This window comes from Cricetulus griseus, chromosome 3, assembly GCF_003668045.3.
Source record: "Cricetulus griseus strain 17A/GY chromosome 3, alternate assembly CriGri-PICRH-1.0, whole genome shotgun sequence".
Taxonomy (NCBI): domain Eukaryota; kingdom Metazoa; phylum Chordata; class Mammalia; order Rodentia; family Cricetidae; genus Cricetulus; species Cricetulus griseus.
Window position 1 is genome coordinate 117,906,441 of NC_048596.1, and position 22,934 is coordinate 117,929,374.

The 22,934-nt window shown below is 42.0% G+C and overlaps 1 protein-coding gene and 1 non-coding gene across 3 annotated transcripts in view; both read right to left on the reverse strand.

The window, feature by feature from the left end:
- Positions 1–276: 276 nt before the first annotated feature.
- The window catches only part of Ticrr (TOPBP1 interacting checkpoint and replication regulator), a 45,108-nt gene continuing 22,450 nt past the window's right edge, over positions 277–22,934 (reverse strand). For both annotated transcript variants that reach the window (XM_035442443.1, XM_027408199.2), the window contains 14 exons: positions 22,152–22,252; positions 21,429–21,522; positions 21,260–21,339; positions 20,862–21,089; positions 20,285–20,381; positions 16,430–16,484; positions 15,037–15,198; positions 12,064–12,154; positions 8,413–8,471; positions 7,277–7,408; positions 6,213–6,370; positions 2,160–4,254; positions 1,911–2,036; positions 277–1,433 (listed from right to left, as the gene is read on the reverse strand). In XM_035442443.1, coding sequence (XP_035298334.1) covers positions 1,324–1,433; positions 1,911–2,036; positions 2,160–4,254; positions 6,213–6,370; positions 7,277–7,408; positions 8,413–8,471; positions 12,064–12,154; positions 15,037–15,198; positions 16,430–16,484; positions 20,285–20,381; positions 20,862–21,089; positions 21,260–21,339; positions 21,429–21,522; positions 22,152–22,252 — 3,588 coding nt within the window. In that variant the 3' untranslated portion in view covers positions 277–1,323. The remainder of the gene's footprint in view (positions 1,434–1,910; positions 2,037–2,159; positions 4,255–6,212; positions 6,371–7,276; positions 7,409–8,412; positions 8,472–12,063; positions 12,155–15,036; positions 15,199–16,429; positions 16,485–20,284; positions 20,382–20,861; positions 21,090–21,259; positions 21,340–21,428; positions 21,523–22,151; positions 22,253–22,934) is intronic.
- Positions 18,941–19,002, reverse strand: LOC113831000. Its single transcript, XR_003483952.1, has one exon. It is a non-coding gene; the product is annotated as a U7 small nuclear RNA (small nuclear RNA).

Sequence of the window (22,934 nt, forward strand, 5' to 3'; positions counted from 1 at the left end):
GTTGGAGTCTAGTGGAAGTTAGGTTACTGGAGAGCATCCTTGAAGGGGATATTGGAGTCCTGCCCTTCCTCTCTGCTTCCTGGTTGCCTCACTGCCAGTACAGTGCATAGGACCCAAGTTAGGGACAAATAACCATGAACTTTGACCTCTGAAAGCCTGAGCCAACCTGAAGCCTCTTCTTTCTTCAGAACTGGGAACTGAACCCAGGCAGGCACTCCAGGTCGGCCTTCTCTTCATTTTTAGTTGTTTACCTCCACCACACAAAGTGAACACCTCTGAAAGGAGAAATGGGAGTTTTTACTTGGAATCTGACAGTGGGAAGAATGAGCCCTGGGGCCACAAAAGGTTGAACCTTCTGGGGAGACAGAAGGTACCAAAGCAGCCCTCACTGCAAGTGAGGCTCCTGCCAAGACTCCACAGCAAGTTGGCTTAGTTGATTACAAGTCAACATGGGTGTCAAACATGTATCAGGCTAAGACCTGCCATGAGGTGGCTGGCTCTCCGGGCAGACCCTGCAATATGATCACTCACACTGAAAGCTAAGTAGCCAGGATGACTTTACTGTCACTGAGTTTTTTGGCGTAGTAGTCTTTCACATATGGGTCTTAGTTTATGATGTACCGCTTGTGTCAGAGAACTCAAGCCTTATGGCAAACACCTCAAGGGACTATGCCAAGGGTTCTTTTCTCCATTTTCCAGTGTGGCAGTGGTCCTCTGAATCACCAAGGTCATGCATGGTATGGAGGCACTGGAATAGGATTCTTGCTTGCTGTCTGGACTCCCAGTCTGCTTGAGTTATAGTACCAGCTACCCTGCGGCCCCATCAGATTCCTAACCTTTCCCAAAGGGCCAGGGTCTGGCCCCAGATGAAGCCCATGATAAGAATCTGAAGACCATGAGGCATTCCAGTGGTAAGTTCAACAGTGGCTGGGGAAAAGGCTCAAGGTCCTTGATGTCTTTTTGCTGTGCTTTTGAGACAGGGTTTCATATAGCCCAGGCTGTCCTTGTACTTGCTATGCAGTCAGAATCTTCTGAGCCTTTTGCCCCCACCTCCCAAGTGCCGGGACTATAGGCATAGGACCACACCCTGTGAAGTTCCCAAGGTCTTTAAGTCCACAGGGGACATAGCTGCTTGTGAACTTTCTCAGTTCCATTAAGTTCTGGCCACTCTTGTTTGGGCACATTACTGGGGTTAGTGGTATGATCTTGGCATCATTTCCACATCCATAGAAAGCCACTGTGGAGTACCACTCCAGGAATGCAAGGGATCTGGCCAGGCTCACAGTGTTCCTCACTGAATCCTCCAGCTATGTTCTACCAGGGCTAGCTAATGAGCTTCTTCCTCGTGTAGGTCCTGAAAGCCCGTCTCCGGGAGAAGGCTTGGCTGAAAGGAGACTCCTCGGTAGTGGAGGGGAACACATCCACCTCCTCATCTAGGGGAAAGCAGAGAACAGTAAGGCCTGAATAAAAGACAGCATGCTCTAACCACAGAGGGTCTTACAAGAGTGGACTCAAGAGTGTCACCTACACCTGTTATAAGGGGTATGTGTGACAGTGACAAGCCACTGGAAATGCAGTGTGTCCACGCATAAGGCTTTCTTTTAGATTGGATTAGAGGGGTTTATGATACTTTGCATGGCTGAAAGTGACTGGCCTGATCACTGTCACTTGTGCTGTCCAACCCAAACCAGCAGTGTCATGACATGCACACCACTCCTAGCATCTGAGTGAGTTTGGTTGGATTTTACAGAGGGTTCTCTTCAGATGTCCCAAGTCCACCACGAAGCCTCTCTGGGAAGGGAACATGACACTGCAGGGTCAAAACCATCTTCCTACACTCTGCATGCAAGAAAAACTCACAGGGGGGCCCAGCCCTGGTAAGCACATGGGACTTTTAAGAGGCAGGTTACCTCTGGTGTCCTTGCTGTGAGAGGATGGTGTTCTTCCCTGGAATAGCAGCGGAGACTGTGTGAGGGCCTGCAGACCACTGGCAGAGAGGCAGCTCCGTACCATGCAGCCAGAGGGTGGGGTGGAGCCTAAGGAGATGCCACAAGGTAAGTTGCAGGCCCACAAGACTCCAGGCCACCCACAGCTCCAAACACCTCACCACTCTGCCCAAGGGAAAACACACCACATATAGGTTTGAAAACAAAACTCACCAGAAACAAATACCTCATCTTCCCCTACAGAGCGGAGTGGTGGTGTCCTCCAATGTGGAGACCACTCTCCACGCTTGCTAGCTTGGGGATCTTCACTCAGGGAATCACAGACCCTTTTGACATCGTATTCAGCTTCTTCCTTGGCAGACAGGTATCTCTTTCTGGAGCCTAGTTCAAACTGTCCCCAGGAGAAGGCTTCCTCAGCCTTAGACACACTATCTTTGGGAGGTGACTGGTCTGGCAATTGACAAACCCCCTCTAGTTCAAAATCCTCCAAGACAAGAACCTTAGAGAGGTGATGTTCAAGGTTTTGCTCCTTTCCCTCAGGCTCAGGCTCAGGCTCAAGCAGTGATGAAGCCCCAGGGAAGTCTGCATTGGCCTCGCCTCTCCCAGCAAAGGGCCCAGCACTGCAGTCCACCGCCCGCTTCCTTCGGGGCCAGTCTTTGATAATTTCAGGAGTGGTCTTCCCACTTTGCTTGGGGGATGGTGTCCAAGAAACCCCAACATCTGCTTGAAATGGAGATGGGGTACTGGGTGGACAGCGGGAGGGAGTACAAGACTGACAGATGAAGGTTTGCCCCCCACTCTTGCCAGGTGTGCTGTGTGAGGGGAGGAGGCAAGGGGGTGACAAATAGGTGTGCTCAGCTCTACTGGAGGACTTATTGGCCTTGGGCATGTTGAGAGCAGGGAGGGTGCACTCCTCTCCCAGAGGGCTGTCGTTTCCTAGGGCCTCAACTTCTGGAAGAGCTCCAGGGTCTATTTTTTTAATTCGGAGCTTGGGAAGGCCAGAAGATTGCATCTCCATCTCAACCTCATAGGTCTGAGGGCTGCCAGTGGCCTCCGAAGCTTGTGGGCTCCCCTGCTGAGCAGCAGTCTTGCTCTGCCTTCCATCTGCCATGCCATAGGGCAGCAGCTCAGGGGAGCTGGACACATAAGAAGGGACAGGCGGAAGAATCCCAGGGCCAGACACAGAGGGAGGTTCATCAGCAACGGTGGTCTTTGGCGCCTCACCTTCTGGCAAGATGGCATTTTTTACCTCATGGCTCTCAAGGCTATGGAGTTGGGCTTCACCAATCAGAGGAAGGTGCTCTGTGTCCCTTGCAATGAGCACAGGAGAGGATACCTGCCAGTCATTCCTGAAGCCAGCGCTCTGTCCTTCACAAGATTGTTGTCCTTTGGAGCCTGTGATGGCGCCTGGGCTGGTAGCTGCCTCAAGCACTGGAGCAGCAGAGGGTCCAGGCTGGCACTCTGGGAAGTCTTGAGGACTAGAGGTCTTTCTCCATAGTCTCCTAAGCTTAGATGGCGGAGAAGGGGGGATGGGGTGGGAGGTCATTCTTCGTGGGGTTCTGGGAGGAGTTGAGGGAACAAGGTAAGAGACAGGTGTAGCTGTGCTGGGTGACGTAGGGTGTGATTTCCAACTTAGTTCTCCAGGAGGAGGGAAGGCTGATGATTTCCTAGGCTGATGCTGGGAGCCATCACAACCAGAAGTAAAGTGTTCCTTAGGAGAAAGAGGTTGGGAAGAAGTAATGGGGTCTGTTGGCTGCTTGGGGATTTTGACAGCTTTCTCCTGTAGTTCCTGTGCAGGTTCCTGTGCCTGAGAGGCCCTAGAGAGAGAGAGCTGTCCAGGCTTCTGATGCTCAGGTGTGCCAGCAAGGGCTGTACGTGGAGGTGTTCTGAAGTATCTTGCAGGGCTTAGACACTGACTCTGAGATTCGGCAGTCAGGCAAGGTGGGGATGGGGGACAATAAGGGCTTTCTGGACTGGAATTCACTGAGTTTAGCCATGCACAGTCCGACAAGCATCGAGGTAGTTGGACGTCTGGCCCCCTGGGTGTGCTGGGCAGCTCTGTGAGAAGAGGAGAGGTCTGTTCTGTTGGGGAGACTCTCTTTTGGGGAGTGACCTTTGATGCCAATGGTGAACTGTAACTATGTGAGGAGAATGCCTCAGAAATGCCCCCCTCAGCTGGAGTTATTTTTGTAGGGGAGTTTTGTAGTCTTTCTGGAGTGCACAGTGAGGTCTGTACCATACGAGGGAACCTCCTTCTTGGTGTAGTCTTCGGAAAGTTTGGAGATTTTTGGTTACTCTTTTTGGGAGTCTGAAAAGAAAAAAAAAAAATGTTTATTTCAGAGACTGACTATTATAATAATGGTGCAACTGGGACAATATATGAGGCCACTGGCAATGGGTCTAAGACCTAACTCTAAGGCACAAACTGACTTAGTGGAGCCCATTCTACATGGACAGAAACCTTGTTCAGCCTAGATACAGGGGTGTAGAGGGTGGAGAGGTGCCTTGTTCCTGCCTCAACAAGATGATGGGACAGACTTAGAAGACTTCTTAGGGGAGGTTTTACCCTCTCTGAGGAGCAGATGGAAGGTGGAGTGGGGAAAGGTGGTAGGAAATGGGAGGAGAGGAAGGAGGGGGAACTGGGATTGAAATGTAAAAAATAAATTAATAAAAAAAAAGTGACCTGTTTTCCTCTCCCAAACATTACTCAGATTTTACTGGTACACTTTTCCTGGATAAAGGAGGTGGGGGCAATAGGGTATACAAATACATAGGCACAGCAACAATGATGTCTCAGAAAGGCTACTCCCAAACCAAAAATTTCCTTCCTTTTTATTAACAATGTAGCTAAAAATTCTACAAGGTGAGGCAGTCAAATACCCATCTTTCTATAGCATGACTGTCTTAAGGGAAGCCCAGGCTAACTGGTTTTCATGTTGAGTTGGCAGGGACATGCAGAAAGCAAAGAAGAGGCTGTGTAACCCAGCTGAGGGACAGGGAAGAATGACTTACGAATCAGGTATTCAAGAATGGATACCTGGGCCAACAGGATGGCTGAGCTGAGGTAAAGGTGCTTCCATACAAACCTGGCAACTTAAGTTTGATCCCTGGGTCCCTCATAAAGGTAGGAACAAAGAACCAAATCCTGAGCTATCCTCTGACCTTCTCGAATGTACTATGACATACACATACCACTTTACACACACACACACACACACACACACACACACACACACACACACACACTATACTAATAGAAAAAAAGAATGGACCTCTACAAGGGAAGGCAGAGACTGGAAAAGTAGAACAGAAGACACTTGATTTACAGAAAACAGCACAAACAAAAGCAGAAATATGAAAACCAGTAGCTTTTTAGATACAGTCTGAGTAGTAACAGCATCAAGTGGGGAGGGCTCAGGCCAGCATATGGACATGGTAGACCCATGAGAACATAGGGGATTGCCTGGGGAGACTGGCATGGTCATATAGCTCTGTGGCATCCTCTAACAATGAAGCAGTTTCAATGATTTAAAAAAAAAAAAAAAAAAGATGATCTCTGAACACAAAGGCTCTGCTTTAGGAAAACTTAGGGAACTTTGCTTTAGCAAGCATGCCAGCTGGCAGATTGATCTTTCAGAAAGGCTAGTTTGATCCAAATGGAGGATGGCTAACAAAATATTCCAGGTAGAACTGAAGAGGGTAGGGACTAGGAGGGATGGAGGAGAGGTAGGTGAGCACAAACGTCTGTACCAAGACAGGCAGGACTTCACTCAGTGGCTTGGTCCTGAGAGAGACATGAAGAGCAACTGCCAGTCAAATGGGACCGGATGAAAGAAGGTAGAAACTAGAAAAGTCTCTGAAGTGATCATACACATGGTAGACAGAGCCAAAAGAAGAAGTCGATAGCACTGCTGTCTCCTCACTGCCATGACCTCAGCCAAATCTGCTGCTTTAAACCCCAGCTCCCAGCAACTATTCATGCAGCCTAACCCTGCCACCCAGACCTTTTTGGTTTTTTTGAGACAGGTTTCTTTACATAGTCCTGATTGTCCTGGAACTCACTATGTAGACCAGACTGGCCTCAAACTCAGAGATATGCCTATGTCTGCCTCCCAAGAGCTGGGATTAAAGCCACCCCACCCTGCTCACATCTTTTATTCTCTACAGATTCCCAGTTTTCTTTTTTCTACTGGACACCTGCTTCTTCAGCCATGTCTCTATGTTCCCCAAGACTGTACCATTTTAAACATTATAGAAAGTTTATACCTGGTAAGCGGTAGATATCTCAGAATCCAAAATGCTTCTTGAGGACTTTCTAATTCGAGCCGAGCCCTTTTTGGAGGAGCCAGGGATCTCAGATAATGCCCCAAAAAGAAGTGTTTTAGGAGATTGATTACTTTGGACTGGAAAATTTTCTCTTTGGTCTGCAAGTCAAAAACAGCATTTAATTCTTTCTCAAGAATTGCCCTCCCACTATTTTTCTTTGGTTGAGACAGGGTCTCTCTATGTAGCACTGGTTATCCTGGAACTCACTATGTAGACCAGGCTGGCCTCAACCTTGCAGAGATCCACCTGCCTCTGCCTTCCCAGTGCTGGGATTAAAGCTGTGCTTCACTATGTCCAGTGATCCCATCATTATTAAAACAAGAAAGACAATGTTTTTGAGACCAGTTAGGGTGGCAAATCCCAATTGATGATGTATACAACTGCAATGATTGCTGCCTTACTAAAAAAAAATACTTATTTTTATTTTATTACGTGTATAGGTTTTTTGTCTATATAAGTCTGTGCATCATGTGCATGTAGTGACTGAGGCAGCCAGAGAGGATACTGGATCCTCTGGAACTAGACGTACAGACAGTTGTTAGTTACATGTGGGTACTGGGAACCCCCAGTCTTTTGTAAGAGCAGCCAGTGTTCTTAACAACTAAGCCACCTCTGTAGGCCCTATCTTTCTGGATTTTAACCTTATTTTAGGAAATATAAGCAACTGAAATAACTTATTTTAAGTATAAATACATTGTTGTTTCAGTATAAGTGTAAAAAACATATCTATTAGCCAAGATAAAAATGGATAAAAGAATGAAGACTGAAACTGATACTACCTACCCTTTACCTGGGCAATTGTGTGTGGGAGTGAATGAGTTACCTACTACAGCAGTGTGAATGACCAGCTGTAGGAATCCAAGGGAAGAATGGTTACAGGCCAAGGATTGTAATCTAGCCTTGATTACTGACTGCTAATCTTAGTCTTCTGAAACGTTGAGAAAATGTCAAATTGCATGCTTCCTTTCCCCAAAACATTCATTTGACAGACAGGCCCACATTACCTGACTTCTGCTGGAATGAGTGGAGTCTTTGCACACTTCGAGACTTTGGCTGAGACACAGAATAGAAGGAGCCAGAATTTGTTCTGTTAAACAACAACTGTTTGATTCGAGGACTTCGTCTCAAACTTATTTCTGCAAAACCAGAAGCAGAGCTGGTAAACAGGAGGGACTTCAGATTTAGCATCTCCTCCCCACAGTGTCTGCACAGCAGGTATGATTCTGTGACACCAGAGATTCAACAGTGGCTTTTAGAGGCAACTGAAGTGTCTGAAAATGTACAAGAGACTGATATACAGTCCTACCAAGGTGGTAGAACACAATGATCCATGAACTTATTCCTTTACAAGTCTCATAAATTGACTTCTAAGCATGACAGAAAGAACAATAATGTGACTTTTGTAAAAAACTAGGTTTGTTTATTGAGACAGAGTCTCTTTGTTATGTACCTTTGCTTGCCCCGGAACTCTTTGTGTAAACCAGGCTGGCCTTGGACTCACAAAGATCCACTTGCCTCTGCCTACAGAATGGTAAAGTTGGGATTAAAGGCGTGAGCCACCATGCCCAGCTTAACTAGGTTTTCTATATGTAATTACATATATTTTTGTCTAGGAAAAATATACACTAAAATGTGTTAAAAGTATTTTTTGAGTGATGGGTTTATTAAGCCATTTTTCTGCCACAAACACTACTTACTTAAACAATTTAAGAAAGTAGTCTTTGAGCCAGGCAATGGTGGCATACACCTTTAATCCCAGCACTTGGAAGGTAGAGGCCAGTCTGGTCTACAAAGCAATTTCCAGGACAGCCAGGGCTTCTACACAGAAACCCTGTCTTGAAAAACAAAACAAACAAAAAGAGAAAGTAGTTTTGAACACCTGTTCTTATTAAGACACACTTTAAAATGCCACAGCACTTTGTATAACATTGAAGTTGAATCCTCACACCAAGCCTATTTCTATTCTGTAAAAGTATTTCTTTCTCCAGAAATTTAAATTTAATACATTTTCTATAAAACAACATCCATATACATGTATGCTGGATCCAGAGTATTTAAGGATATGCTAAGTGAAAAACACAGAAAAGCTTTTGTTGAAGCTAGATAGTATGCAAAAAGAGTAGATAATATATATGCTCACCATCCTCTTTTACAGGAGACTCTTCAACTACATGAATATCAGGACCAGGATCAGAAGACCTTGAAGAGCAACAGCACAAAGAGTCAATAGCACTCATGATTCACACATTAAAGATGGGGGCAGGCAAGCTGCTCAGTGAGTAAGGTGCTTGTGTCAAGTCCAACAACCCACATTCTATCCCCAGGATTCACACAATGGAAGGATAGAACCAACTCTGAAAAAACTGTCTTCAACCTCCACATGCATTGTCATTCTCTCTCTCTCTCTCTCTCTCTCTCTCTCTCTCTCTCTCTCACACACACACACACACACACACACACAGAATGCAACAACAAAAACACATTAAAGACAGAAAACATCTCAACTAACAAAGTTACAAAAGTCTTGGGGTTTGACAATATTAGCTGTCAGGGGTCATGAGAGATAAAGCAGGTGTTAACTAGTGTTTAACAGGTCAAACCACCAGATGTATGACTCTTGATGGAATGGCATCACTTGGCAAGGTCACGGGGTCTCTGGCTATGGAAACCAGTTGCTCCTCCTGTCTATAATTTCTCTCATGAGCCACTTCATTCTTTCCTAAGAATTTCACTTCTTCCCTAGAATAGCCTAGGGTGTTTTCCCACTGCTTTCGTGTTTATCTCATGAAAATATTCCATCTGCTGGGCACATTATTCGTGGGTGATCTAGAAGATTTCTTTGGCTATATAATTTTGATATATAGAATATACATTGGGATATGCCTCATAACCGATCTATTTGTCCGACAATGACTGTGGATTCTTAATAGCCAGCCTTGTTCTTACTCACACTAACTGCACACAATTAGTTCACTTTCACCTCAGAACAAGTTCAAACTAGACTGGAAGGCTTTTTGTAAATAGATAATAAGTTTGAAACCTTAGAGTTATGTACAAGTTCAGAGCTGTAGATGTCCAACCAAGGTTACTAAGAAAAGCATGCCAATTCTTTACTTGCCAGTCTACTAACAATGGATCTATGTCTCAAGGTTGTCATTGGGCACTGAGCCCTCCACATCTGGTCACAGTTTTGCTCCTATGGGCTTGGGACCTTATGTTGCCAAGCCAGTGGCTTTGCCTCTATCACGTAGCTTAGGAATGTGCTTCTGACCAATGAGAAACTGTGTAATTCTTATCTTGCTTCAAGTCCCTAAGGGAAGAGAGATTTGGGAGAGGAGATGAGAGAGGTAGTAGTTGAGGGGAGAAATGTAAAAGGATAAGAATGTAGAAAAAAGGGCTGGAGAGATGGCTCAGTGGTTAAGAGCACTGACTTTCTTCTAGAGGTCCTGAGTTCAATTCCCGGCAACCACATGGTGGCTCACAACCACCTTGAATGAGATCTGGTGTCCTCTTCTGGAATGCAGGCAGAAGATTGTATACATAATAAATAAAATTAAAATGTTTATAAAAAAAAAAGAATGTAGGAAAAATAAGTAAGTAGAAAAATGAATAGCCGGGTGTTGGTGGCACAGCCTTTAATCCCAGCAATCAGGAGGCAGAGGCAGTCAGATCTCTGTGAGTTCGAGGCCAGCCTGGTCTACAGAGTGAGTGCCAGGACAGCCTCCAAAGCTAAACAGAGAAACCCTATCTCAAAATCCAAAAAAAAAAAAAAAGAAAAGAAAAGAAAGAAAGAAAGAAAGAAAACTGAAGAAGAATGAAACAGAGAATTAGAATTGAGACAGAGAACTAGAGCTAGGAAGTTAAGGACATCAGGACAAAAGAATTAGAATAGAGAACAGTAAAGAGAGTACAATAAAGAACACATGTATAGAATGAATGTAGTGTGGGAAAATTCTTTTCTATAGCCCTTAGACTTAGATCCTATGCTTTTTGTGGTGTCTCTTTTTGAATCCTGAGCAAAAGCCTTGAGCCCGGACCTTAAGATTATTGATAATTAGCTTTGGTAAGCACTCTCATTCATAATTATTGTCCCTGTGAGAACTGGGGATTGAACCATGAATCTTGCATAATATAATACACCATCACCAAGCTCTGCTCCATATATAGATGGACATTGTAACATGAATAATAAAAACCCAGAGACAGATGTTGGGTTTCAAGATGAAGATCAGAGAAGCAAAGTAGCTAGCCACTAGCTCTTACCCCTACCAGGGCTGGAGAGATCCTGTTCTTACCATGGCTGGAGACTAATTGCAGACTGAATAATAAATGCCCTGCTCCTATCTTATATACCTCTGTAGTGCTGGAATTAAAGGCATGAGCTCTGTTTCTCTTTTGGACTGACTCACTTTCATGTAGCCCTGGGTGACCTTGAACTCACAGAGATCCATCTGCCTCTGTCCCTTGAGTCCTGGGATTTGTGCTACCATTGCCCAGCTTTTATGGCTGTGGCTAGCTTTGCATTCTGATCCTTTCGGCAAGCTTTATTAAATGATAAATAATATATCACCACAGGAAATAGAATTTTTTAAGATATAAAAAAAAAATGTGTGTATGTGTGTATGCTTATCTACATGTGTTTGGTGCCCAGAGACTAGAGTTGTTGGATCCCCTGGAGCTGGAGTTACAGGTTGTTGCAAATTATTCTACATGGTCCTGGGAGTGGGGAATTGAACTCAGGTCCTCTGTAAGAGACTATGTACTCTTAACCACTAAGCCATCTCTCCAGCCCCTAGGATGCTTTTACTGTGAAATGTATTTTGACAATGTCAAAATTAGCTTTAAAATAGATTTTTTTTATTCCATTAATGTACTAAAAAAAAAAAGTAAGCTAAACATCATCCAGTCACAGTAAAGAGGAGGCATGTTTATGAAGAGCTTTAATGTCCATCAGCCTGTCAAGGACTTCTGACCCTCATAAATTACACAAATGTGTAAAATCTGTATATAATGTCCTGGCAGAGTTGCGACAATATATAGTAGATGCATTTTTTTTTAACCTATCCTTTTTTTTTTTTTTTTTTTGGTTTTTCAAGACAGAGTTTCTCTGTCGCTTTGGAGGCTATTCTGGAACTAGTTCTTATAGACCAGGCTGGTCTCGAACTCACAGAGATCTGCTTGCCTCTGCCTCCAGAGTGCTGAGATTAAAGGAGTGTGCCACCACCGCCCTGCCTTGTGGAAAGAAAGACAGTCCAACTGGGGACCTGAAGAAGGAGGGGAAGTGAGATCCTTGGGTTTTATTTTTGCTGTTCATATATCTTAGACTGGGTGCTGGAGAAGCTCACAACAAATATCAAAGGTTTGAGACAAAATTTCCTCCCAAAAGACAGCTCTTTTTTAGAATGGGACAGTAATTTCCCTAGTCCAACTAGTGACTACAGAAAAAAAAAACAAGCCCTAGCTATACATCCATCAACAAAGGCTAACTCGGCTCCCCAATCTTACTTGGCACCTTTCCCCATGTCAACAGGTGAATGCAGAAGATCCATTTAATGTAGTACTGCTTAATAATAAAAAGGGATGAACTGATATAAGCAATGTACACGATCACAAAATTATTATACCCAGTGTAAGAGGCCAGAATGGAATAGTATATATTAGTCTACTGTCAGTAAAATATAATCAATAATAAGCTTAAGAATTAGCTAAGAAAGTCAAGAGAAGGCAAAGAGTTGTCTATGAGATGGTGCTGACGGTGGCCCAAAGGGGTCAGGATTGGGCTGTCACTTACCTGCCCTTGATTTGTCTGTGGAGCAGTCGCCTGGAGATTTGCTTATGGACTGGGGTCTCAGCCACACTCTTAGTCAGCAGTTTGTGATAACCTAAGATACAAAAACAGTGTCAACTATAAATCTCACTCAACTCTCTCAGGCAGCAGCAAGGGAAGGGGAGCAGTCTGAATTTACATGTGGCTTTTTACCTGATTAGAGAAGAGGCTAAACTCTGAGCTAGATTCTATGCCTTCAGGGCTCAATATAATAGAGTAGTCAGCAGCACTGATTAAAAAGATCTGATACAAGCCTTTGGTCCCAGCACTCAGGAGGCAGAGGCAGGTGTAGCTCTGTGAGTTTGGGGCCAGTCTGGTCTACACAGCAAGCTCTGGGTTGACCAAGGCTACAACAGTGAGACCTTATAAAAAAAAAAGAAAAAAGAAAAGAAAAGAAAAAAAAAAAGAAAAGACACAAGCCAATGTAAGATATAAAAATCCCTATGGGATGGCTACAGACATCGGGTCAGTTATAGCCCTCTCAAACACAGTGGCTTTCTTCCACAGCATCTATCAATAAACTGACTGGACATTTATGAAAATCTTTGGCAAGTCATTGCCTAGACACAAAGATAAAATACAAACTTCAATGTTACACACAACAATAAATGTTTTACATTATAATTTGTCAAATAGCTAGTTCATGACAACAAAAAAGGTGTACAAAGCACAGTAAAGCATGGCTCATTCATAGGAAAAAAGAAGTGGGCCGAAACCATCTCTAAAGTAGCCTAGACCCTAGAGTCTCAATATGCTCAATGAGCTTATGAACCTACAGGTTACAAAAACTAAGGAAACCAAGAAGTAATACATAAAAACATCAGCAAGCAATAGAAAGTAACAAAAGGATTTCTGCAGCTAAAAAGCATAGCCAAAAATGGGGGTATAGCTCAATTGGAAGAGTTTCTACATAGTATATAGAAGGCCCTGGATTCAATCAACAGCACATGCAGCCAATCCAGTACTCAGGAAGTACAAACAGGAGCAACAGAATTGATATGAAGGGAGAAATTGAAAAATAGGGGGGAGGGAGCTTTAATTAAGAATGAGGGAAGAAGAGAGATCAATATTGAAGGCGGGAGGAGGGATAAATAACATTAAAGATGATTGTAAAAGCCACAAAAGTCATATTATTTTATATTTAATTAAATTATATATAAAATATTAGTGTATGTGCACACATAGGAATTTGTGCCACTTAAGGATGTGAAGGATCTGAACTGGATCTGATCCAAAAGCCTCCTCTCTGAGGACTAGCTTTTTATTGAACTGGAAGTTGCCATGAAAGCTGCCAAAGAAGGGAGGTAATCCACAGTCCTATCCAGCTGTGAAGCCTATGAACTGTAATAGTGACCAGCCCTGCAAAATATCCCTAAAGGTGCAATAGTGGCACCTATCTTGGCAGTAACCAACAACTATCTAAGTCCCAGTCAACAAGAGGGAACTCATGCCTGGTAAAAGAAACTTAGCCAACGATCTAGGGCTAGTGAGACCATGGGTCTTAGAGGAGAGCCTACTACTTTACTAAACTAGTGTAATTCCCACCAGCATTTTACATATATATGCTTATACCCACAAGTAAGTAGAGCTCTCACCTCTTATCAAAGGGGCATCTCTTCGCAGCTAATGGAGACCAATACAAAAAATGATAGCTAGCCAAAATGCTGAGAGCAACTAATTGTGTGGTACTCTGCCCAAATTAGTGTACCTACAACACAAACCCCATACCTAAGGCTTGTGAAACATCACCAAAGAGGGGGTAGAAAGATTAATAAGAACCAGGACCAGAAAATCTGCTTCAACAATATGAATGCTTAAATAAAAACTGAACAATGACATCAATAGACATGCTAATATAATCTCACAGGCCTAGACAAAGAACTACAGATAACTACTGACTGCTGAGAGAGGGAGAATTAAGTCTCCCTCAGAATTTGCCCTGTATTTGGTTATCTAATACCAACTGCTCAGCCTTAAACTCATATATACACAAGCAACACTAAATGGACTCAACAAGTTGTATTTATATATTTATGTGCATACATTTAATAATAATTAAAGAAAAAAAGACCATAAATCTGAAAGGAAGTAGGGAGGGACTATTGGAGGGGCTGGAGGGAAGAAAGGGAGAACATGATGTAATTATATTTTAATTTAAAAACTTCCAAAAGATAAAAACAATTTGGGTTAAAAAGAGAGAAGAAAGTAAGAAATCAAAGGTCATCCTTAGGGATATAGCAAGCTTGAGGCCAGCCTATGTTAAATGAGACTGACTCAAAACAACCACCAAAAAATACAGATGCCAGAAGAAATTCTGTAAAGGGATTCAACCACATATCTTAGTAGGCAGAATAATCAGTAAATCTGGAAAAATAAAATTAAACAGCCTGACCAGAAAAAAAAAAAAGGAAAATTAAGGACTGAGGCACCCATGTACACTGTACTATCATGTATGTCACACATGTATCATGGGGATTCTAGAAGGTGAAAAGGCAAAGTGGAAGAAAACCTTCCTGAAGAAAAATTGCTAAAAATGTCCTTAATCAGATGAAAGACACAAACCTAACTGTTCAAGTTTAATAGACTCCAAGAAGGATGAACCCAAAGAGAGCCATATGAGACAACCTTATTGTTCACACCCTACATATCGATGCTATCTTAAAAACAAAGAACAACAACAACAAAACAACAACAACAAAAACTTTGAAAAAAGAAAAGAAAGAAACAAGAAACTAAAATTAAAGGAAGTAGAGGGAGAAAGTGAGGCTAGAAAGTCAATGAAGAAAAGTTCAAGTTTCTTCAAAAGATCAATAAAACTAGCAAACCTTTAGCTAAACTAATCCAGAAAAAAAGCAGAAAGACTCACATTACTAATTTGGGAATAAAAGTGGGAACAATGCTATCAGCAAATTTGTTATAAATTCTTTTTGTGGTTACCTTGAAATGTACTGCTTTTGGTCTTCTTGAAGTTGTTCTGTTTGTTGTGTGGACAGTCCAAGGCTGATACAGAATGGCTTCGAGGCAGTCCCCGCTTCAGTCCCCTCTTTGAAGGAGAAATCATTTCCTGGTTGAAGAGATTTCTTCGGACTTTTGTCACTTCTAAAAGCATCAGGGGAGAGGGAAGAGAGACAGGAGATTAAAAAGCATAATGTTGGTGTCAACTAACTGAGGATGCCAGATCCAGACAGAGCTGCTTAAGGAAGCCACTTGGTAACCATATGTATTAAAATGATTCTCCTGGATAGCATATTTCTGGGGACCTCAAAACTACTGACCTTAAGGTTTCAAAGGGTTGTACACAGATTTTTGAATGAAGTGTAAGCCCAGTATCATTCTTTTGGATATACAGTTATCTCAGCATCATTTGTTCAAGGTAATTCATTCCTCAACAAACTGTCCAGAATTATCACCTGAAATAATACATGCTAGTATGTTTATTTTTAAATGCTGGGTAGAATTCGGCAGTGAAGCCATTATCTAATCATTGACTTTTGTTTGTGGGAAGCATTTTTTAACAATGAATTTAATATTTTCACTTATAGATTAAATGCTTCTATTTGTTAGCACTAGGGAGCACAGGTAGACAGATCTCTGTGGCTTCAGGGGCCAGGCTGGTCTACATATCAAGTGCCAGGCAGCCAGAACTAAATGGTGAGAGCCTGTCTTAAAACAAAACAAAAACACAAACAAAAAATATATTAACTTGAGAGAAAGTCTTCCGCAGGTATGAGCCCCCTAACTGGTTATTTAACACCAGGTGGCCAGTCCTGAAATCATATACATATAAGCAACATTAAACAGAGCAGTTTGTGTATTTTTATGTTTACGACTGTGCTGCATAATATATAACAATAACAAAGTAAAAGAGACCACAATTTTCAAAGGGATGGGAGGGCTCATGGCAGGACTAGAGAGTGGAAAAGGAAGAAGAAAAGTAATATAATTATATTTAGCTGTAAAAAAGAAAGAAAAAAATCATCTAAAGATCCAAGCAGGACAATGGAATGCACTTTGACCAACATGTTTAAACTCCTTTTGTCTAAAACAGACCCACTTCCTCTCTCTCTCTCACTCTCTCTCTCTCTCTCTCTCTCTCTCTCTCTTTAATTTTTTCTAATTCTGGGTTCCATGATAATGACACTGAGAAATATTTTAAGTCAGTAATTTGCATGATGCAGTATTTTATTTAAGGCTATCTGAACTATCTTATTCCCCCAAACAAAGATTTGGATTTTTTTTTTAACCAATGTTGATGTGCAGTTATAACATTAAATCCAATCAAAGTAAATTCATCCATCCAGTGAATAGGTGTTGAAAACACAAAACACACCTTGAACTGTGTCTTTCCTTGGGAGTAGTGGCTGTGCAGAAGCAGGTTGAGAGTTCTGGAAATAAGAAACAAGGAAGATTAACACAGGCATTAGTTCAAGATAGAAAGTAAAAGTTCTACCTAAAGTTCTCTGACCTTTGCAATTCAGAGAGATCCATAGTAGAAATAAAATAGCAAAATGCACTAAAGCACAGGTTCCAAAGATACTCCCGCTAGAGTAGTGAACACACATAAAAAGTGAAACAGTGGTGTCACACACCCAGCCAATGAGGATTTGAAACCACATGGGAGACTTGTGTATACATACCACCATAGAGATATGTAATGGGGAGGGTTTTTAAATTCAGAATAGTAAGTATGGTAGCTTAAATCTATTGTTTCTTTGAAAATAAGAGTCTCTGTGCAGTTCAGGCTGGCTATGTAACAATGCTCATGCTTCAGCTCCTCACACCAACTTTAGAGGGATGTGCACATGCTCAGCTAGGATGAAATTATTTTTAAGTTCATATAGACGTGGGTACATTATGAACAAACTGTTAATGTCTGTTTTAGGTATATATGGAAAAGGGTCCAGGATCATACACAACAGACTAACTGGCATTATAACTTTTGAAGAATGGATAGAGAAGATACTGTTCAATTTTATAATGATAATCATGTGTATCTTTTATACCTAAAAAGGGAAAGCCATACAGATTGATTAGGACACTGGATTCTTAACACCTCTACATCAAACTTCTATTGGGTTGTTATTCTAGTAAAGGAGTCAAGACTCCCAGATACATCTAAATAAAGGAATCCTTTTTCAAGATTTTCCTATTTGCTATCTCTTTCTTTTTAAAGATTTTTATGTGTATGAGTGTTTTGTCTGAATATTTGTATGTGTACCATTTACATGCCCACAGGGATCAGAAGAGGGCATTGTATATGCACTAATGTGATTCATGTACATAATTAATATATGCTACACTTATAACACAAATTCTCTGTTTCCTAGTATAATGATATTGATCTTTAAAAAAACTCAAATTTTTTATATAGACACTTAACTGATCCTTCAGTTCAATAGCTATTCATCTATGGTACCAAATGGCATGAAATACTTTCTCTCTCTCTCTCTCTCTCTCTCTCTCTCTCTCTCTCTCTCTCTCTCTCTGTTTTGTTTTTCGAGACAGAGTTTCTCTGTATTGCTTTGGAGCCTGTCCTGGAACTCGCTCTGTGGACCAGGCTGGCCTTCAACTCAACTGCCTCTGCCTCCCAAGTGCTGGGATTAAAGGCGTGCACCACCAAGGCCCAGCATGAAATAATTCTTTAATCAATATCAAAACCTGATGTCCTTTAAGTCTCTGCTCTGATATTTTTTATCATTGTTTATTTTCTCTACATTATGTAGCCTTAGCTGGCCTGGAACTCACTATGTGACCAGACAAGCCTCAAACTCAGAAATCCATTTGCCTTTGCCCCCTGAGTACTGGATCTAAAGATGTGAGCCACCATGTCCAGCCATGGACAATCTAGAATAAAAATTTTCAAAAAACGCTAGAAAATGTAAATCAGTATAAAAACTAGTGCTAATAGAGTTCTTGCAGCTTCTGTACATCATCCACTTTTGGAATTTTTTCCCCTTCAGTCATGTATAAGATCTGTGAGACTGGCATCTTATCTACAGGTAAGATAACGTAAGAAAGTGAATACTGCTACTTCTAAAAGAAGCCCACCTCCCATGGTACGGGCAGTTTAGAAATGAACAACCACTACCATAGAGGATGCCTCTGAAACAAGTTCTCACAGACTTGATCTCTTCTCCAACCGTTCGTGTTCCAAAGCATCACTGCATCTTTATCCTCCCTTCTTTCCTCAGCATGATGCTAATCCCACCTAGTAAGCAGATCCTAGGTATACTGTTTTGCTTCCCTGAAAACCCTTATTATGCTGCCACCAATTACTACCAAGTTTCATGACAGGGTCCATCTTCACTCCCATCCCCATCCCAAACTGTAATCAAAATGAAATGTAACATATCAAAAAATACTCTTTTGGGAGATAATCAAACACCTATTATATTCATATATTTTTTTCAATGACATTTTCACTGTTGTTTTTTAAGTTTTGTTATTACATTAAAGACTGAATTTATTCTTGCCTAACTTGTTTTGAAGACTTATTTATTCATTCATTTGTTTGTTCATTCTTAAGTTTTTTGAGGTATAACAGCCCTGGAACTAGCTCTGGCTGGCCTTGAACTCACATAGATCTACCTGCCTCTCTACCTCCCAAGTGCTGGGATTAAAGGCATGAGCCACAATGCCTGGCTAAGATCTATTTTTATTATTTTCAATTATGTGCAGGTTAAGGCACAGGATCCCCTAGTGCTGGAGTTATAGGTGCTGATGAGCTGTGTGGGCTGTGAAAACCAAATGAGTCCTCTGGAAGAGAAGCAAACACTCTTAATTGAGCCATCTCTCCAGTTCCAACTCCTAACTTCACTTATTTATTTTTATTTTTATTTTCAGGGGTTTTCCAACAAAAGCCAGAAACCCTACTAGACAAATTATAAAAGAGCTTTAACACTTGTTTTCTTCACATTATTATGACTATGGCTGTCTTTGTGTCTGTTTGTTCACATATGTATGTATGTATTTGTGGGGGGACAGGTCCACATGTGTGCATATGGAAGCCAAATAACAACTTAGGGTGTCCTCCCACATTCTTGTTTTTGAGATAGGGTCTCTTACTGGCCTGAAACTTGCCAAGCAGTCTAGGCTAGCTGTCTGGCAGACCCAGAGATTTGTCTCTGCCTCTCCAGTGGTGGACTACAAGTATGTGCCACTATGCCAGGCATTTTATGGTTCTAAACTAACTCAGGTCTTCATGTTTGCATGGCAAGCATTTTACCAACTGAGCATATCCCCTGTCCCTGGCTTTGCTTTTTTTCCTCTCGTTTTCTTTTTCTTTTTTTCTCTGTGTTGCCCTGGCTGTCCAGGAACTCACTCTATAAACCAGGCTAGCCTGGAATTGAGAGATCTGCCTGCCCCTGCCTCCCAAATGCTGGGAATAAAGGCATGGGCCACCACTTTCTGTTCTGTCTGCATGAGGGTGTCGATCCTGGATCTGGAGTTACAGACGATTATGAGCCACCATGTGGGTACTGGGAATTGAACCTGGGTCCTTTGAAAGAGCAGCCAGTGTTCTCAACCACTGAGCCATCTCTCCAGTCCTATTGAATGTATTTTTTTAAACACAGGTTCCAGAGCTCAAATTCAGGTCATGTTAGTTAAAGCTGAGCTTATATCCCCTCTCCCTCAACTCCCTGTGTGTGTGTGTGTGTGTGTACCAGTTCTGGGGACTGAACTCAGGCTGCAAGTACTTTACTGACTCAACTATCTCCCTAGCCGTTGTTTTGTTGTTGGTTTTTAATTTTATATTTCTTTATTCTTTTGGTTATAGTTTAATACATGTTCACAGAAATATTCAACATTAGTTGAATATCCCTAAATTCAAAAGTCCAAAATCTGAACTGTGCTAAAATGCAAAGATTTTTCTTTCCAAAAGAGGGCCACAGATCCCATAGTAGTACAGTTACAATGGATTGTGAGCCACAATGAGGGTACTGGAAATTGAACTCAGGACCCTAGGAAGGGCAACAAGTGCTCTTAACCAGTAAGCAATCTCTCTAACTCCCAAAGATTTTAAAAATTTCTTTGATTGTAAATACTCCAAAATCCAGACGCTCTGAAGGGTCATTTCAGATAAGGTACCTTCCAAAGCTGACTTCCCACTGGGAGAAGCATTGCCTTTCCCCGTTAATCTCAGCCGCAGAGGAACCATTAGCTCTTATCATTGGTGATTACTTACATTTCTCATAGCTCTCTTGGACACTTTGGGAACTTCAATTTGTCGAAGAGTCTGTGAAATCTCTGCAATGCTTTTATGTCTTATTAGTGCATTTTTCCTTTTAAAAATAGAAAACACACCAAATAAAGGAACTATGTAGCGAGGCTTGCATGAAACCAGCATACAAAATACACTGTTTAAATTAAGTGCTAGTTAGTTATCTCGAGGTTGGCCTGAATTTAGAATAAGTCCAGAATTACTAAAAATAGCTACTACAGATCCAGCTAGTTAATAACAATGACAAGCAGCAAGGGAGATGTTATAAATAAGCTGAAATCCCAATCTTATTTCATAAGAGGTTCCTAGTTCTCAGATACCTCTGTTGACAGTAAAGAAGGTCTTTGTAAACCAAAATAAATACCACATATTCCCTGAGTAATAAATATAAAGTGTCAGATGCTACTTGGAGGGAACTCCTGAAAGTTTATGACTGTGATTCTGATACAAGGGCAACTACAAACTTAGCACATTAGATGGACTGTCTTCAAACTTGCCCCTTCTCTGAACTTAATTATAGCATAGGTAATTGCTCCGATACCTTCTCTTCTTGGCTGATCTGGTCCGCAGCTCCTCCAGCTGCTCAGATTCAGTAATGCCCGACACTGATCTATGAGCACTTGATGAGGGAGGTGGTGACTTGCTCTCTTGAGTCATAGAATCATCACTAAAAAATTCTGTAGGAAGGACTCCAGCCAGTTTCTGAGGAATCTTTAACCCCAGGCTGTGGTAAAGTTGTCCAATTGTCCCTGGGATGGAGTCAATATACCTGTGGAGTGTATTAGTTAAATATGGAACAGAGTTACCACCTCATCCTCTCTACCCCTCCCACCCCACCCAGCCTGAAAAATGCCCTTGTAATCTTGTAATTCTAAAACAGCACCATGTGGAGTTCTCGGTAAAACAACGTTAAACTAAGACAGTAGTCATTAAACTTACAGTCTCAAAATCTCCTCCAGAAACTCTGACAGGTATGCTGAGTCCTTAGTGAGACACACCATGCGCAGCAAATCTGTCACCTGAAAGAAGTTGCAGAAAATGACCATAGCCTCTGCTGGGAAGTAGAAAGCAGGAGAACATGCTCTCGAGGCATCAGCCATAGACTCACCTCCTCCACTACTTGTTCCACCTCATCTGTACTTTCCAGTATTGAGGGGCACTGCTGACACATCTCCAGGCGAAGAAACACTTGAAGCTGGCACCTTAAGTAAACAAAATACTTTGTTACATCTCCTTTGACTGTCACTTACTGAAAACTCTTTCTTTGAGCAAAGATCTATAAGAAACAATGACCAAGAACTGGGAAGATAGTTCAGAGTTGAAGCACATGCCTAGCACATACAGAGCCATGGAGTCAATCTCGAGTACTGAAAAAGAGAGGGGTAAAAAAAGGCAGTGCATAGGTGGGGACACCTGGGGTGTAGCTCAGTTGGTGACTTGCTTGCCTAGCATGCCTGAGCCTTGCATCTGATTTTCAGCACTACATAAACTGGGCATGGTGCTGTATATCTGCAACCTCAATACTTGTGAGGTAGGAGCAGGATAATGAGGAGTTCAAGGCCAGCCTCAGCTGTATAGCAAGCTTGAGGACAGGCTGGGCTCCATGATACTTTTCTTTTTAAATAAAGGAGGGAAGGATGAGTCCAATAAGAATCCAGTGTGTTCTCTAAACACTGGTGTGCTTGTTAATCAGGTGACTCAAAATACCTCTCAGTACATCATAAAGATCACTAACAAAAGCATGTTCAAGCAACTGACAATTTAAACTGTCCCAAGCTAACCTGAGAACTGTTTTGGGGTAGTAGTAAAATTAAACAAATTGGTTTCTTACTCTCTGACTTTGTCTTCTTTATCCAGCTTTCCCCCTATATTCTGTCGGAGAGTTTTGCTGGTTTTTAAGAGGTTACTGTTCATATGATTCAGGCAAGTCACCTGCAAATACAAAGTTATTATATAGGAGAAAACTGTTACTTATTTCTAGTTTGCTTCACAGTTGACTAATGCCTTACATACTTCCCTCTTCTTTCATTTGAATGAAAACCACTGAAATGAATGCTTTCCTTTGATGTCTTAGAGAATGTGGGGGAAAAAAAACCAAAACAAAACTACTATGTGTAACCAAGTAGACACAGCAAGCCTTTAGATTTCCACTGTTACAGAAAGGTTTCTTGGGCTATAGAGATGGCTCAACCGTTAAGGTTAAGAGCACAAATTGCTCTGGCAGAGGATTCTTAGCACCTATGCTGGACTGCTCAAAACCACCTGAAACTCCAGCTCTAGAGAGTCTGACACCTTCTTCTGGACTCCGAATACACCTCCACTCACATACATATAACATACACACACACACACACACACACACACACACACACACACACACACACACACACGCCCTTTTTGTTGAGAGGGTTTCTCTATGTAGTCCTGGTTGTCCTAGAACTTATCAGGTAGACCAGGCTGGCCTTGAAATCATTGAGATCCTCCTACCTCCCAAGTGCAGGAATTAAAGGAGTGTGCCACCACACCCAGCTTTATACACTGAATTTTTAAAAAGAAGGTTCTACAAAGCAGTGATACCATAAATAGCTCCTGTTCACTATAGAGAAAGAGCCTT